This window comes from Heptranchias perlo, chromosome 13, assembly GCF_035084215.1.
Source record: "Heptranchias perlo isolate sHepPer1 chromosome 13, sHepPer1.hap1, whole genome shotgun sequence".
Lineage (NCBI taxonomy): Eukaryota > Metazoa > Chordata > Chondrichthyes > Hexanchiformes > Hexanchidae > Heptranchias > Heptranchias perlo.
In genome coordinates this window covers 19,639,086-19,652,233 of record NC_090337.1, presented here as the reverse complement: position 1 = coordinate 19,652,233, position 13,148 = coordinate 19,639,086, and the positions used below count along the sequence as shown (strand labels likewise).

Sequence of the window (13,148 nt, the reverse complement as noted above, 5' to 3'; positions counted from 1 at the left end):
AGATGTAGGAATTACGAATGGTTTTGTTTAGACATAAAGGGGCACTGCCTTCATGAAAAAGGCTTTAGCGAAACTTTATTTGGGGAGGGAGAAGATTGAGAAGAGCCCTGTTGTTACTTCTTTATAAATCAATCGCAAGTCATTAAATTAAGTTTAATGTGTTTTCCATCTTATTCAGCTCCCACCAAACATTCCGTACCCTTGCTTCTGACTTTATCCACGTACCTCGATAGTCATTCAGACAGAATTAGGCAGTGCACAACTTCAGTGTCCTGTTCAACTCTGACCTGAGCTTCTAATCTCATAGTCAATCCATTAGTATACATCTATCTATGAACCATTGATTGCCTTCATTCCTATCTCACCCTCCTCCACCACTGAAACCCATATCCATGCTTTCTTTACCTCAATATTTGACTTCATAAACATCTTCTTTACTGGCCTTTTACATTCCTCAATATACAAACTTCAACTTGTCCAAAAGTCTGCAGCACACATCTTGTCCTGCACAATGGCATACTCACCCAGCACCTTATCTTTGTCGACCTCCACCAGCTCCTCATCCCCTGATGCACCAATTTCAAAATCCTTTTCCTCATTTACAAATCCCTCCAGGAACTCTCACGCCACCTTGCCTCTGCAACCTCCTCCGGTTATATGTTCCAGCCCACGCTCTGGAATCCTCCAACTATGGGCTGTGTGTGCATACCCTGCTCCTAACATTTAGCCCTTTTGGCCTTGCCCTCTGGAACTCCCTCTTAAACCCCTTTCTCTTCCTGTCTTTAGAAACCTCTTCCAAACCTACCTTTTTGACTGTTCCTTCAGCTAACTCTCCTAAATCTTTTGCTGCTGAGTCCACCTGTCTTCTATGAGAGGCAATTTTGAACATTTTATTTCTTTAAAAGTGCTAAAAAAGCAAGTTTTTGTAAACAAAAGGTGGTTTGACAAACACTTTTTCATGAAGGCAGTTAACCATTTAAAAATATTTTTGTGAATCTTATAAAACTAGGAAGGTAAATGAACAGGTGATAATACGTAATTCAACGCAATAAATTGTGCTTCTCAACGAATGAAGAGGTCAGAACCTATTTGCCTAAATAATAGGCATTGAATTGGCTTTTTTAATGTAGCCCAATTTAAGTTTAATCTTTATTATTTCGCACAGACCATTGGGAGGTTTGAGGTAAGTAACTTTAATATTGTATGAACACATGCGAGTAATAACGCTACTTGGCAATTCTCCATTGCATCAAGCTGTACGTTATAATCACTACAGTGCATTTTTTTAACACTGAGGTCTTTATCTTTACTCTAAATGGACGTTAAATAAATGAATCCTCTTGAGCTGGACAAATTGAACTGGCATAGCTGTCAGCTTGGAGCCAATCCCAGTGCTTGAAAACATAGATCCCTAGGCTTCCAATCCCCGCCCATTCTGGAATTGATCTAGTGTTTATCAAGATCAACATACCAAAATCTGTCACACAAATAGTAGTAGATTTTATACAGATGAGTATCCAGTCTGAACCAGAGGTTAATATTTTGGATAATTGACTGTTTGAATGACCTGTCTGTAATTAGAGTATTATCGGTAAAATTATTTTCTTGGACGGTATGCAAGAGCTATTGTGTGAGGCAAAGCTGTTCAGATAACTGGATGTTGAATAAGCTGAAGTTTTCCATTAGTGTGTAAGTCTTACTGGAACCCTCTGCAATCTTGTAGTGCCGCACTAGAACAAACCAAATATAACAGAAGGAGATGAATCTGCTGCTTAAAAAAAATTAAAGATTTCCTCTTACCAAAGTATCTACTTGTGAGACAAGTTCCTCCTTTTTAAGGTTAAGGTCGTGCATTCCCATTATTGAGGAGCAAACCTACTGTGCAACGGATAACAGCACCTTCTATTAGTCCTGTATTCACTAAACCTTAGCTTAGACCATATGCCAATCCTTATACAGTCATTTGGTCCTGCTCCTCTAACTCTACTCCTCTAATTGGATTTTACATGGTGAACCATCTCATTCTTTGATTTGATATTTATTTTTAAACAGTCCTCCCTTCTCTCACTGATCTTTTCTGTTTTGCATATTCCTTTTTTGCAGTTTATTTTCCAGAACATTGCCAAGGTATTTCGTCGTACACGATTGTACTGCGTGTCATCTCTCATAAATTGAGGGCCACTTACACAACTGCTAATCATAACTGAAATTAAATCAAACCTCCAAAAATTCCCTCACTTCATAACATGTCTACTTTTCTTCATGTATTCTCATGGCATCCAACAGAGGGAGCTTTTACATTCCAGAATTCTGATTATAAGTAGCACTTTGTGTCACACCATCCTACAATTCAAATTGTGTGATATATATATACACACAAATGTTATTCTCAACACTCTTAGAAGGCAGAAAGATTCAGTTTGAAGGAGCTATGTTAATGAAATGTTTTCATTTCACCATGGCTGCTGTAAATCAATGTAAGACACAAGTGGCAATGCTATAAAAATGACTCAAGACTTTTGTTGGAGTTTCAATCAGGAATGTTTGAATGGAATTTTTGCAGTGAGAACCTTAGTGTAATTTCCTTAGTGTAATACATTAGCAGCTTCTCCCTATACACGCATAACCTCTTTGGAAGAATGTCAGAGTAACGCCAAAATTAATTCTCTGTCAACTACCTATAGACATGCACTTGCACCTCTCTCTGGGATAGTACCTGTGCAATGCCAACATTAGACCTGCATTCACTATTTCTTCAGGTCCACTTATTCCACTCCATAATGCCAGATCCTGTTTTAGTTATCTTTTTCCATGCTCTGCTCTTCACAGTGAGATCATCTCTGTAATGTCAGATTTGACTCTGTTTTGGCCAGCTCACGAATTTCCCATTTGTCTTGTAATAGTGATACACTACCTACCTCTTGCATGTTTAAGCCCTCCCTGAGACAGCATTAGATTTAACTATTCATTGGTTGCCTCCCCCTATACACTCATGACTCTTGCTGGGGTGTGTCCAAGTTTAATGATAGGGTTAATTGCACATTGGTTAGCTCTAACCATGCACTAATGCCCCTCACTGGAAGAGCATAATGTTTCATCTACATGGAAGCTATCAAAGAGCTTAAATTGTTTTAAATCCACAGTTTCTGGTAATTGATATATACTATTATAAAAATAGCCCTTAGAGGAAGTGTAACTTTAATTGTTACAGTCAATATACTAACCATAACAAGTGAATCAAACAGAGATTATGTTTTCTCTTTACAACAGTAACTACACTTCAAAAGTACTTCATTGGCTGCAAAGCACTTTGGGACATCCTGAGGTCGTGAAAGTCTTTCTTTTTTAGTCTGGGCCTGAAAAAACTCTTAAAGACTTCAAAACTTAACTCATGCTTTCTCCATTTTTCAACTACAAACAGTTGTTAGCAACTTTTTTCTTGACAGGTTCATTAATTTGAGTATAATGAACTTTCCAGTATTCTATGCTAGAATAGGTGGCAGAGAGCTGATTAAATGATGAGTACAAGACTACAGTGATGATCTAGTGTGTGGAATCAGGGAGAGCTTTGCTTGGCATTGTAATCAGATCTTTGTTTCCTCCCCTGTTCACGCCACTCCGGAAAGTCCATTGTGACCATTACATTGCAGCATAATTACTGACCTACATGGTTGTTCTTGGAACACAGCCATTTACTGTGTGTTTAGTGTTAGCTTTCTGAGCCAATGAGATCAGCAGACTTTTTAAAACTGTATGTCTAGCTGATATTTACATAATTTTGGAACCAGGGCAATGAACCACAAAAGTGTGCAAAGTCTGATTGATTCTGAAACACTTAAAAACCCACAGATATCAACCTAACACCACATTGCTGACAGGATTAAAATATCCTTCTTTTTCAAGTGAAGGCTACTTTCTTGGCCCAGTTGTCCAACAGTTGATTGTTAATGAAAGTATTTTCTATTAAATAATATTTGTTTTCATGTTGGTGAACTTAAAGAATATTTTGAAGGCCCGTAATGGTCTGTGACATTATCCCTTTGCTTAGAATATGAATGAGGTGCATATCTTGATTAATCAGCAAAAGGACATGCTAAAATTTGCCCTTTATCAATGCAAACATAGTCATATTTAATACGTGTTCTCCAGCAGACAGGAGAGAAAGTTCCCTTTATTACCACTAGGTGTCACTAAATGTTCTTGTAATCACTTCCCCCAGCCTTTACTATGGTGTTAAATAGAAATTTTTCCAGCCTTCGATATGATGTTTATCGTTTCAGATTCTGAGCATTTTGTTGTGTAGCAAGTAAAGCCAGTTTCTTAATTACACAGAACATGTTTCTTGGCAAATAAGCAAGTTCAACTTTAACTTCACAAAAATACTTCAATCTGACAGTTTCATTGCTGGTTGCCAAAGAAAGACAAGGACCCCCTAACTTCAGCAGATAATGAGACTAATCTCTTGTCAACTATGATAAAAGTTTTATTATTATTTTCGCTTCAAAAAAAAAATTTTTTTTTCAATTTTCCTCACCTGCTTGTCTTTCCCTATTCTAGACAGGAAAGGGGGTAATAAAAACAGAAAATGCTGGAGAAGCTCAGCAAGTCAGGCAGCATCTGTGGAGAAAGAAACAGGGTTAACGTTTCAGGTCAAAGACCTTTCATCAGTACTGGGGACAGGAAAGGGGGTAATAATATACTTTAGATATATTCTCAATATAACTGCAATATATTATAAGTACAGGCATCACAACACATTGCATATCTTGTAATTACTGTGGGTGCAGTACCTTCTATATAATAGACAGGTTGCATTACCCTTTAATGATAACAAATACAAGAAAATAGGAACAGGACGACTACTTTGTAAATATAACAACTATGAGAATGCAACATCTTGAACATATTGTGAAAACAGGAGGCTAAAATACCTTAGGCATATTACACATCTACGTCACCTTGTATTTATTATCTAGAGACAGGATGCCATTTCTTTTAATGTCAAAGAATAAAAGAGAGTACATAATACTCTCACCACTGTCTTCTTCCTCAATCTTGTCCAAATGAACCTGCAAACATAAACATTTAAAGTATCCAAGTACATTGCAGGCACATAAAGCATAACCATCAGGCCGATTTGCAGCCAGGCATCCTACATAGTACATAGAATTACATAGAATGTACAGCACAGAAACAGGCCATTCGGCCGAACTGATCTGTACCTGTGTTTGTGGCTCCACTCGAGCCTCCTCTCACCCTACTTCATCTAACCCTATCAGCATATCCTTCTATTCCTTTCTCCCTTATGTGTTTATCTAGTTTCATAGAATCATAGAATGGTTACAGCACAGAAGGAGGCCATTCATCCCATCCAGCCCATGCCTGCTCTTTGTAAGAGCAATCCAGTTAGTCCCATTCCTCAGCTCTTTCCCCATAGCCCTGCAATTTTTTTCCCTTCAAGTATTTATACAATTCCTTTTTGAAAGCCATGATTGAATCTACTTCCACCACCCTTTCAGGCAGCCCATTCCAGATCATAACCACTCGCTGCGTTAAAAAGGTTTTCCTCATGTCGCCTTTGGTTCTTTTGCCAATCACCTTAAGTCTGTGTCCTTTGGTTATTGACCCTACTGCCAATGGGAACAGTTTCACTTTATTTACTTTATCTAAACCCTTCATGATTTTGAACACTTCTATCAAATCTCCTTTTAACCTTCTCTGCTCTAAGGAGAAGAACCCCAGCTTCTCCAGTCCATCCACATAACTGAAGTCCCTCATCACTGTAACCATTCTAGTAAATCTTTCCTGCACCCTCTCTAAGACCTTCACATCCTTCCTAAAGTGCAGTGCCCAGAATTGGACACAATACTCCAGCTGTGGCCAAACCAGTGTTTTATAAAAGTTCAACATAACTTCCTTAAATGCATCTATGCTATTCGCCTCAATGACTCCTTGTGATGGCGAGTTCCACATTCTAACCACTCTCTGGGTAAAGAAGTTTCTCCTGAATTCCCTATTGGATTTATTATTGATTATCTTATATTTATGACCCCTAGTTTTGGTCTCCCCCACAAGTGGAAAAATCTTCTCTACGCTTACCCTATTAAACCCCTTCATAATTTTAAATGTAAGGAATCTTACAACACCAGGTTATAGTCCAACAAATTTATTTTAAAATCACAAGCTTTCGGAGATTATCTCCTTCGTCAGATAATTTTAAAGACCTCTATTAGGTCACATATTATCCAGGCAGCCTTCTCCAACACCAGGAAGGGGGTGTCACACAGCACACTATGGCCTCATATACCACTTCACATTCACCTACTCACCAAAGATTATTTTTACATTTTCTTTGCCAATTTTTTTTCCCTCAAAACTAGCCTCCAAGGCGCTGCAGAGCCCCGGTTAAGGTTCAGAGCCAGTAATCCTAAAATGTAATATGGAGTACAGCTCACTCAGTACAAAGGTACACGGACACCTCAAAAGAAATAAAAAATAGTTAATTTGTTTTTTTTAAAAATTGGTTTGTTTGTTTTTTTTGGTAAATGAAATGTCTATTGTCATTTGACCTGGTTGTATCATAGGAACATAGGAACAGGAGTAGGCCATTTAGCCCCTCGAGCCTGTTCTGCCATTCATTGAGATCATGGCTGATCTGATACCTAACTCCATATATCCGTCTTAGTCCCATATCCCTGATTACCTTTAGTTAACAAAAATCTATCAATCTCAGATTTAAAATTAACAATTGAGCTAGCATCAATTGCTATTTGTGGAAGAGAGTTCCAAACTCCTACCACCCTTTGCGTGTAGAAGTATTTCCTAACTTCACTCCTGAAAGTCCTGGCTATAATTTTTAGGCTATGTCCCCTAGTCCTAGACTCCCCAACCAGCGGAAATAGTTTCCCTCTATCTACCCTATCAGTTCCCCTTAATATCTTGAAAACTTTAATCAAATCACCCCTTAATCTTCTAACTTCCAGGGAATACTACCCTAGTTTGTGTAATCTCACCTTGTTAAAATTTAACCCTTGGAGTCCAGGTATCATTCTAGTAAATCTACGCTGCACTCCCTCCAAGGCCAATATATCCTTCCTAAGGTGTGGTGCCCAGAGCACAGTACTCTAGGAATGGTCTACCCAGGGCTTTGTATAGCTGTAGCATAACTTCTACCCCCTTGTATTCTAGTCCGCTAGTTATAAAGGCCAGCATTCCATTAGCCTTTATGATTATTTTCTATACCAGTCCGTTACATTTTAGTGATCTATGTACATGGACCCCTAAGTCTCTTTGGATCTCTTTGGTCATAAAATTACATGATTTTTCCTGGCTAAGTCAAATTTGAGAGCCGCTAAACAGGTAAACCCACCAACCGCTTTCACAGATAGCTCTCAATCAGAATGAGAAAACTTGTCTGTGGCACTTGAGGGGTTAAATCACAACAGCAAGCGGTGGAAAGTCATATTCTACAGTTTTATTGTTTACTGCAGTCATCCCTCATATGCAAAATAATCCATCATTTTAAAAGCCCTAAAGGTTTTGATATGTGATACAAATTTGGAATTTGTGTGATAACATAACCTCTGCTTCGTGATTTTCAACATGTTTAATGGTCATTTTTGTAGCTAGTTTTCACCAGGATTCATTTAGTCTGGCCTTTGACCTTTGTTGAGCAGTCTTAAGGCAGTTAACATGAGCATTCAAAATATGTCACAGATATCGAAATTGGTTTTCTTTTTTTCCTCTTATAATGCTGTTTCTGTATCCTTTAATGTGATATATTGTTCTGTTCTATAGTACTTAATGAAAGCGTAGCTCATCGACTATGGTCGGTTTATGCACATATCCTGCACTGTCTCTCAACTTCTATCCTCTCTGGTGTGGTCCCCAGATGTAGTCCATAGGGGAATCTCCATAACAGCTGCTTTCTGTCATCTACATGTGTGCTCTGTAAACATTGCACAGACTCTTTTGTGGAAAAAAACAAGTAAATGACCAAATTGTTTATAATATTGCTGTACAAAATATGCTGAAATTTACAGTATGCCTGCAGGGTCATTATAAACATACAAGTTTCAGAGCTCATAAGCTGTAGATCACAATTTTAAAATAAATATTAAATTTCCTCAGATGTTAAGCTCCATATTGGAATATTCCACCAAAATTCTCTGGAACAATTTCACCTGTTTAAGGGAGCATGAATAAATATTGCCACCCAAAATGAGAATGAAACTCTCCATCATCTGAAGACTTAGTGAGAATTGGAGAGAGAGTGCAACTGGGAGAGTATGGAAGAAACCAGGAGAGAGAACAAAAAGCAAGGAAGGAGAGCAAGCCACAAGGATAAGCTGGCAACAGAGAGACTGGGACAGAGATTGAGAAGTGAGGAACACAAGGGAGCAGAGTGAGAAAGAGTCAAAAGTTAAGATTTAGAGCAAAAAATGTCTAGAAAGCAAGAAACAGAATAAAATGCAGAGAGAAGTTGGGAAAGGGGTTGAGAAGCAGTGAGAAGCTGGAAAGGGAAGGGAGAAATATAAAGAAGCCAGAAAACTGAGTGAGTAGCTAATGAAGAGACTGAACACAGGAGAGAAGCTATCAAAGGGAATGAGAAATGAAGAGACGTTGGGTAAGGCATTGAGGATTGACGACAATCAGAAAAGGGAGTGAACAGCAGAGAGAAACAAGAGAAGGAAGTGAGAAGGGAGAACAAGTTGGTTAAAGAAGTGATGTGTGGGAAGAGGTAGTTTCAGGTACTGATGAACTACTTGGCTAAGGAAGCCCCCTAAGATCTGAAGGCCCTTAAAATTCTACTGCTGCTCTGGCTGCATTTTACAATCAGTTATGAAAAAGAAACAAAACAAAATATGAAGTAATCTGAGAAGTTAAAGTTGTACCAATCTAAAATGTAATTTGAATTCAAAACCAAACTACCATAGCACACCTACTGATATGATGCACTGTTGCTTGCCAAAAGCCAGAGTTAAGAGAAGAAAATCTCAATTTTTCTTCATTCCTTTAAAATGAACCATAGAAGCAAGTTGATAAGATGATGAATATTCCCCTCATACTTCCTGCAATTGCAAAACATAGGTTGAAATCTCATTAGCTCTCAATGGGAAAGGATACAACCAATATGCCATCTTCTTCAGCGAACGAACAGTTTGGACAATTTGTTACTTCATTAAAATAGACAGCAATGGCAAGAAATGTTCAAAACTGTGACTCTCAGTAGAGATTTTGGGATAGATTTTCAACTTGCCACGCAGGCATGAAACTGGTGTGGTGGATCAGCCACCCATTATTGACACCGACTATTTTCGTTTCCATTGAATTTAATGCGATGAGTCCTATAACAGGCGGGGCGATCTGCTCCACCACATTACCACCCAGGCGATGAAGATGAAAATTACCCCCTTTCAAAAAGTGTTTGACACGGTTCCTCATCTGCAATGAATAATATTGCTTTATTGAGGTCAATAATACGAACTTCAGCATATGCTGTGCACCAGGTGCCTCCTTCTCGTGTTATCGGGTGCTGAGTGCACCATGCGTGAGGTGCACTATAATCTGACCAGGAGGCACCTGTGGCACTAAAAGCCTGCACACCTGTCATGAGCTGGGTTCATTGCAGGCCGAAAAATATGTAAATTAGGGCTAGGGCCGACAATGCAGATAAGCAGAAACTCAGTTGCTCAGAGCCCATGTAAGACAGGTGCTGCAAGAGGCAGGGGACACCTCTCATGTTAGGTCTTTGTTCTTAGAGTAACCTGATTTGTTTGGACTTGCGGTGAGCAAGTGTGGTGTATTTTTTCCATTTATTTTAGTGCTTCTTTGCTGCTTAGACATTTTTGCCACAAACGTACTGTTGGCTTTTTAAAGCCGCACTCCTTCTGTAGCCCTGCCTGTTTCCCCAGGGATATTTCATTATGTGCTACATGTATGGGACCTCTCTGGGCATCCCTCTATATTTGTAGATTTTTGGAGCAGGGGGAAGAGGATCAGAAGAGCCATTCCGGACAGGTATGAATGCACCTTTGATGCTCAATTAGGACTTGCTCTTATGTTGATGCCAATGCGTACGAGCCAGCCAATCACATCAGAATGTGTCTAAAGACTCCTGCATCTGGAGGCTGTGAATTCCTTAGGAGGCCATCACAGATCTGTACACATTTAGGCAAACCATTTTGACTACAGGCAAGGCTGTCAGTATCGGTGAAGGTAACATCTGACTTGAACTTTTACACCATTAGGTTCTTCCAGACAACAGCAGGAGATATCCGTCAAAACTCCCCAAGCTGCAGTGCACAGTTTTGGGGATGCATTTTTTCATGACTTTCTACACATGAAATAGAACTGGTTTGACATGCATTTAGCATGACAATCTGCATGCGTCCAGCACATGCATTTATTATGAGCTTCTATGTGCTTGTGTTTGACTCCTGCTTATCATATTTGACATGTTTTATGGCTGCTTATCATGATAATTACTTGTATTTGGCATGTGTTTGACATGATGTCCTGCATGTATTTAGCCCTTATTTGACCCTCCCCTTGGCATGCTCTCCTGTCACTGAGAGACCAGGGTCTTTATCATTGTGCCCTCTTTTCAGGGAAATGGTAATAAAACAGTGGACCAGGTCAGTGGCAAAACACTCCAACCTTTATCACAACAGTTTGCTGTGAGGGTGGGGGGAAAGGGATCAAAATACATTCAAAACCTTTGTTAAATGAATTCTTTAATATACTGGCATTAATAAACATTTACCAGGTTTTCAGCATGCTAGGGTTTGTTGATTAAGTGAAAAATTTACCCTCCTGAATAAACAGGAACTCCAGACAGTTGCAGGAAATGCAGTAAAGGGAGTCTTATTGAGCAGAGGGGAAACATTCAAGCTCAATTCAGTTAATTCCAAATGGTTTTGTTTTGTGGCAACTATCTGATGAATAAGCAATAACTGCGCATTTTGCTGGCCCAATTATGCTGAACCTTATATATTATTGATCTGAATGCTGATGTCACGTGAAAAATGATCAAAAAGGAAAAAAAATCTGTCATTAATCTCTGAATCAAACAGCAGGATTTATGCTTTTGTTTTCTCTTGTCTTTTTCCTTTTTCACCAGGCATTGTATCAGCAATGGTTCTATGGAGACAACACAATACTTGAAATGATTGAGAAGAAGCGATGCCTGTGCAAAGAGATCAAGTCGCGACAGAAGCCAGAGAAAGGCCTTTGTAAACAAGACAGCATGCCCATCCTTCCAAGCTGGAAGAAAAATAGCACAACAAAGAATTTGAAACTGACGGCACCTCCCTGCACAAAACAGAAGACTGTTCTCTGGGACACTGCAATCTGACAAAGTCCTCTGTGAAGCATGCTTCCCCCAAGGTTTTGACCTCTGACCGTTACAGGCACCCTCAAAGGGTCATTTCCTAGATGACTGTTGTGACCTTTGACACCCACATCGGTCTGCCCACCTGGGCCTTCGATTCATTCAGCTCAATGACTCAGTTGCCTTGAGGAGACCATGGTTCACTGTGACTGGAGCCAACATGTCACATGACAGAGGCTGAACCAATTACCATGCAGATCAACGTGGCAGCGACCAAGTCTTAGCTGCCTTATAGAAGCACTGTAATGAAATAATATTTAAAAGTAATATTGCTATAACAATAATAATGAAACAGCTGTGCTGTTATGTGAATGGATTTTAATATAATTAGTTTTATTGTCAGCTTTCAAGAAATTGCAATCAATCATAGGCAGGCACGGGAGGCCGTGTATGTCAGAGGGCAGTTTTATTCTGGACCACTGTATCTCCTCTGTGCACTATGTGTAACACAATCATAAACCTGTTCTTTATCAACAGATTTACAATTCTGTTGCACATAGAGCACTGAGGGAATCTTCTCTGCCTGTTTTAAATATTTAGTTCTACGAGCACTTTTCTATCCTGTTTCTGAAACAAGGAAAGATAACTTTCAATAGTCACTCAACCTGCAGGAAAATGCAGGAATTTGCATCTCTAGTTATGGATAAATTTCAGCGGGGTTATATTCTGCTCTACAGACCTCTCTTAAAGGGAGTACCACTTGCTTTCCTATGCAAACACCAGTAGAGTTTGGTGGTCTGTATTGTCATTGTCTACTACAGCCCTGCCCCTCTCCGGTCCACAGACCCCGTGTGAGCTGCAGTAATCCATAAGGAGTTTTAAAAGGAAAATTTTTCAATGCTCAAAGCATTAGGGATCAAAGTCTTATAATACCAAAATGTACCGAAACATTCGGGATTAGGTTTTTTTTTTAGTATATGACTCAACTAAACAATGTAGGAAAGATTTTCCTGGTCTGCGCCCAAATGCAGTGGATCGCCTGGGCCACAAGCAATATTTCACAATCGGGCAGAACAGAGTGCACACCTGCAATGGACCCCACCTGATTTGCCTTTACTTATTTAAATGGAGGAAGCTCAGGCAGTTTCCTTCCCAGGCATATGCTTCAATCCAACCGATTTTGTGCCATTCGGTGTACCCAGGCGATCCAGTGCAGTTGGTGCAAACTCAGGAAAATCTCCCCTAATTTGAACAGAATCTGTGCAATGTAATTTCAATGGTGGCTGTTTGTTCAAAACCTGATGAAAAGTAATCAGGAGGAATTGAAGGCTTTTAAATATTTTCTACTGATGTGTATTATTGACCTATGATATATCTATATATAAATATATATACAGACTAATTATGATGTTATTGTCTCGTATTCACTTTTCTTGATTTTTAATAGTATAATTGAATAATAGTGTGAACTTTATATTATTTTTGTGTAAAGCACACTGTGATTAAAAAGGAAAGAAAGCACAGTCAAAGCACACCTAAAGATTATCACAGTCAATGCATGCACCCCAACACTGATCATAGTGCATACACCCAACACTAATCATAGTTCTTACACCCAATACTGATCATAGTGTATAAACCAAACATCAGTCATAGTGCATAAACCCAACACTGATTGTAATGCATACATCCAAAAGCAATCATAGTGATTACAGCCAATGCCAATAACAGTGCATGCACCCAACACCAATCATAGTGTATACACCCAACAATCATCAAAGTGCATATACTCAATCATATGGCATACACCTAACAA

The 13,148-nt window shown here is 39.1% G+C and overlaps 1 protein-coding gene across 1 annotated transcript in view; it reads left to right on the top strand.

Annotated features, from left to right (window-relative positions):
• nyap2a (neuronal tyrosine-phosphorylated phosphoinositide-3-kinase adaptor 2a) overlaps positions 1–11,356 on the top strand; it is a 177,423-nt gene extending 166,067 nt beyond the window's left edge. The window contains exon 6 of the mRNA XM_067995737.1: positions 11,135–11,356. Within this exon, the coding sequence (XP_067851838.1) occupies positions 11,135–11,356 (222 nt within the window). The remainder of the gene's footprint in view (positions 1–11,134) is intronic.
• Positions 11,357–13,148: the final 1,792 nt, after the last annotated feature.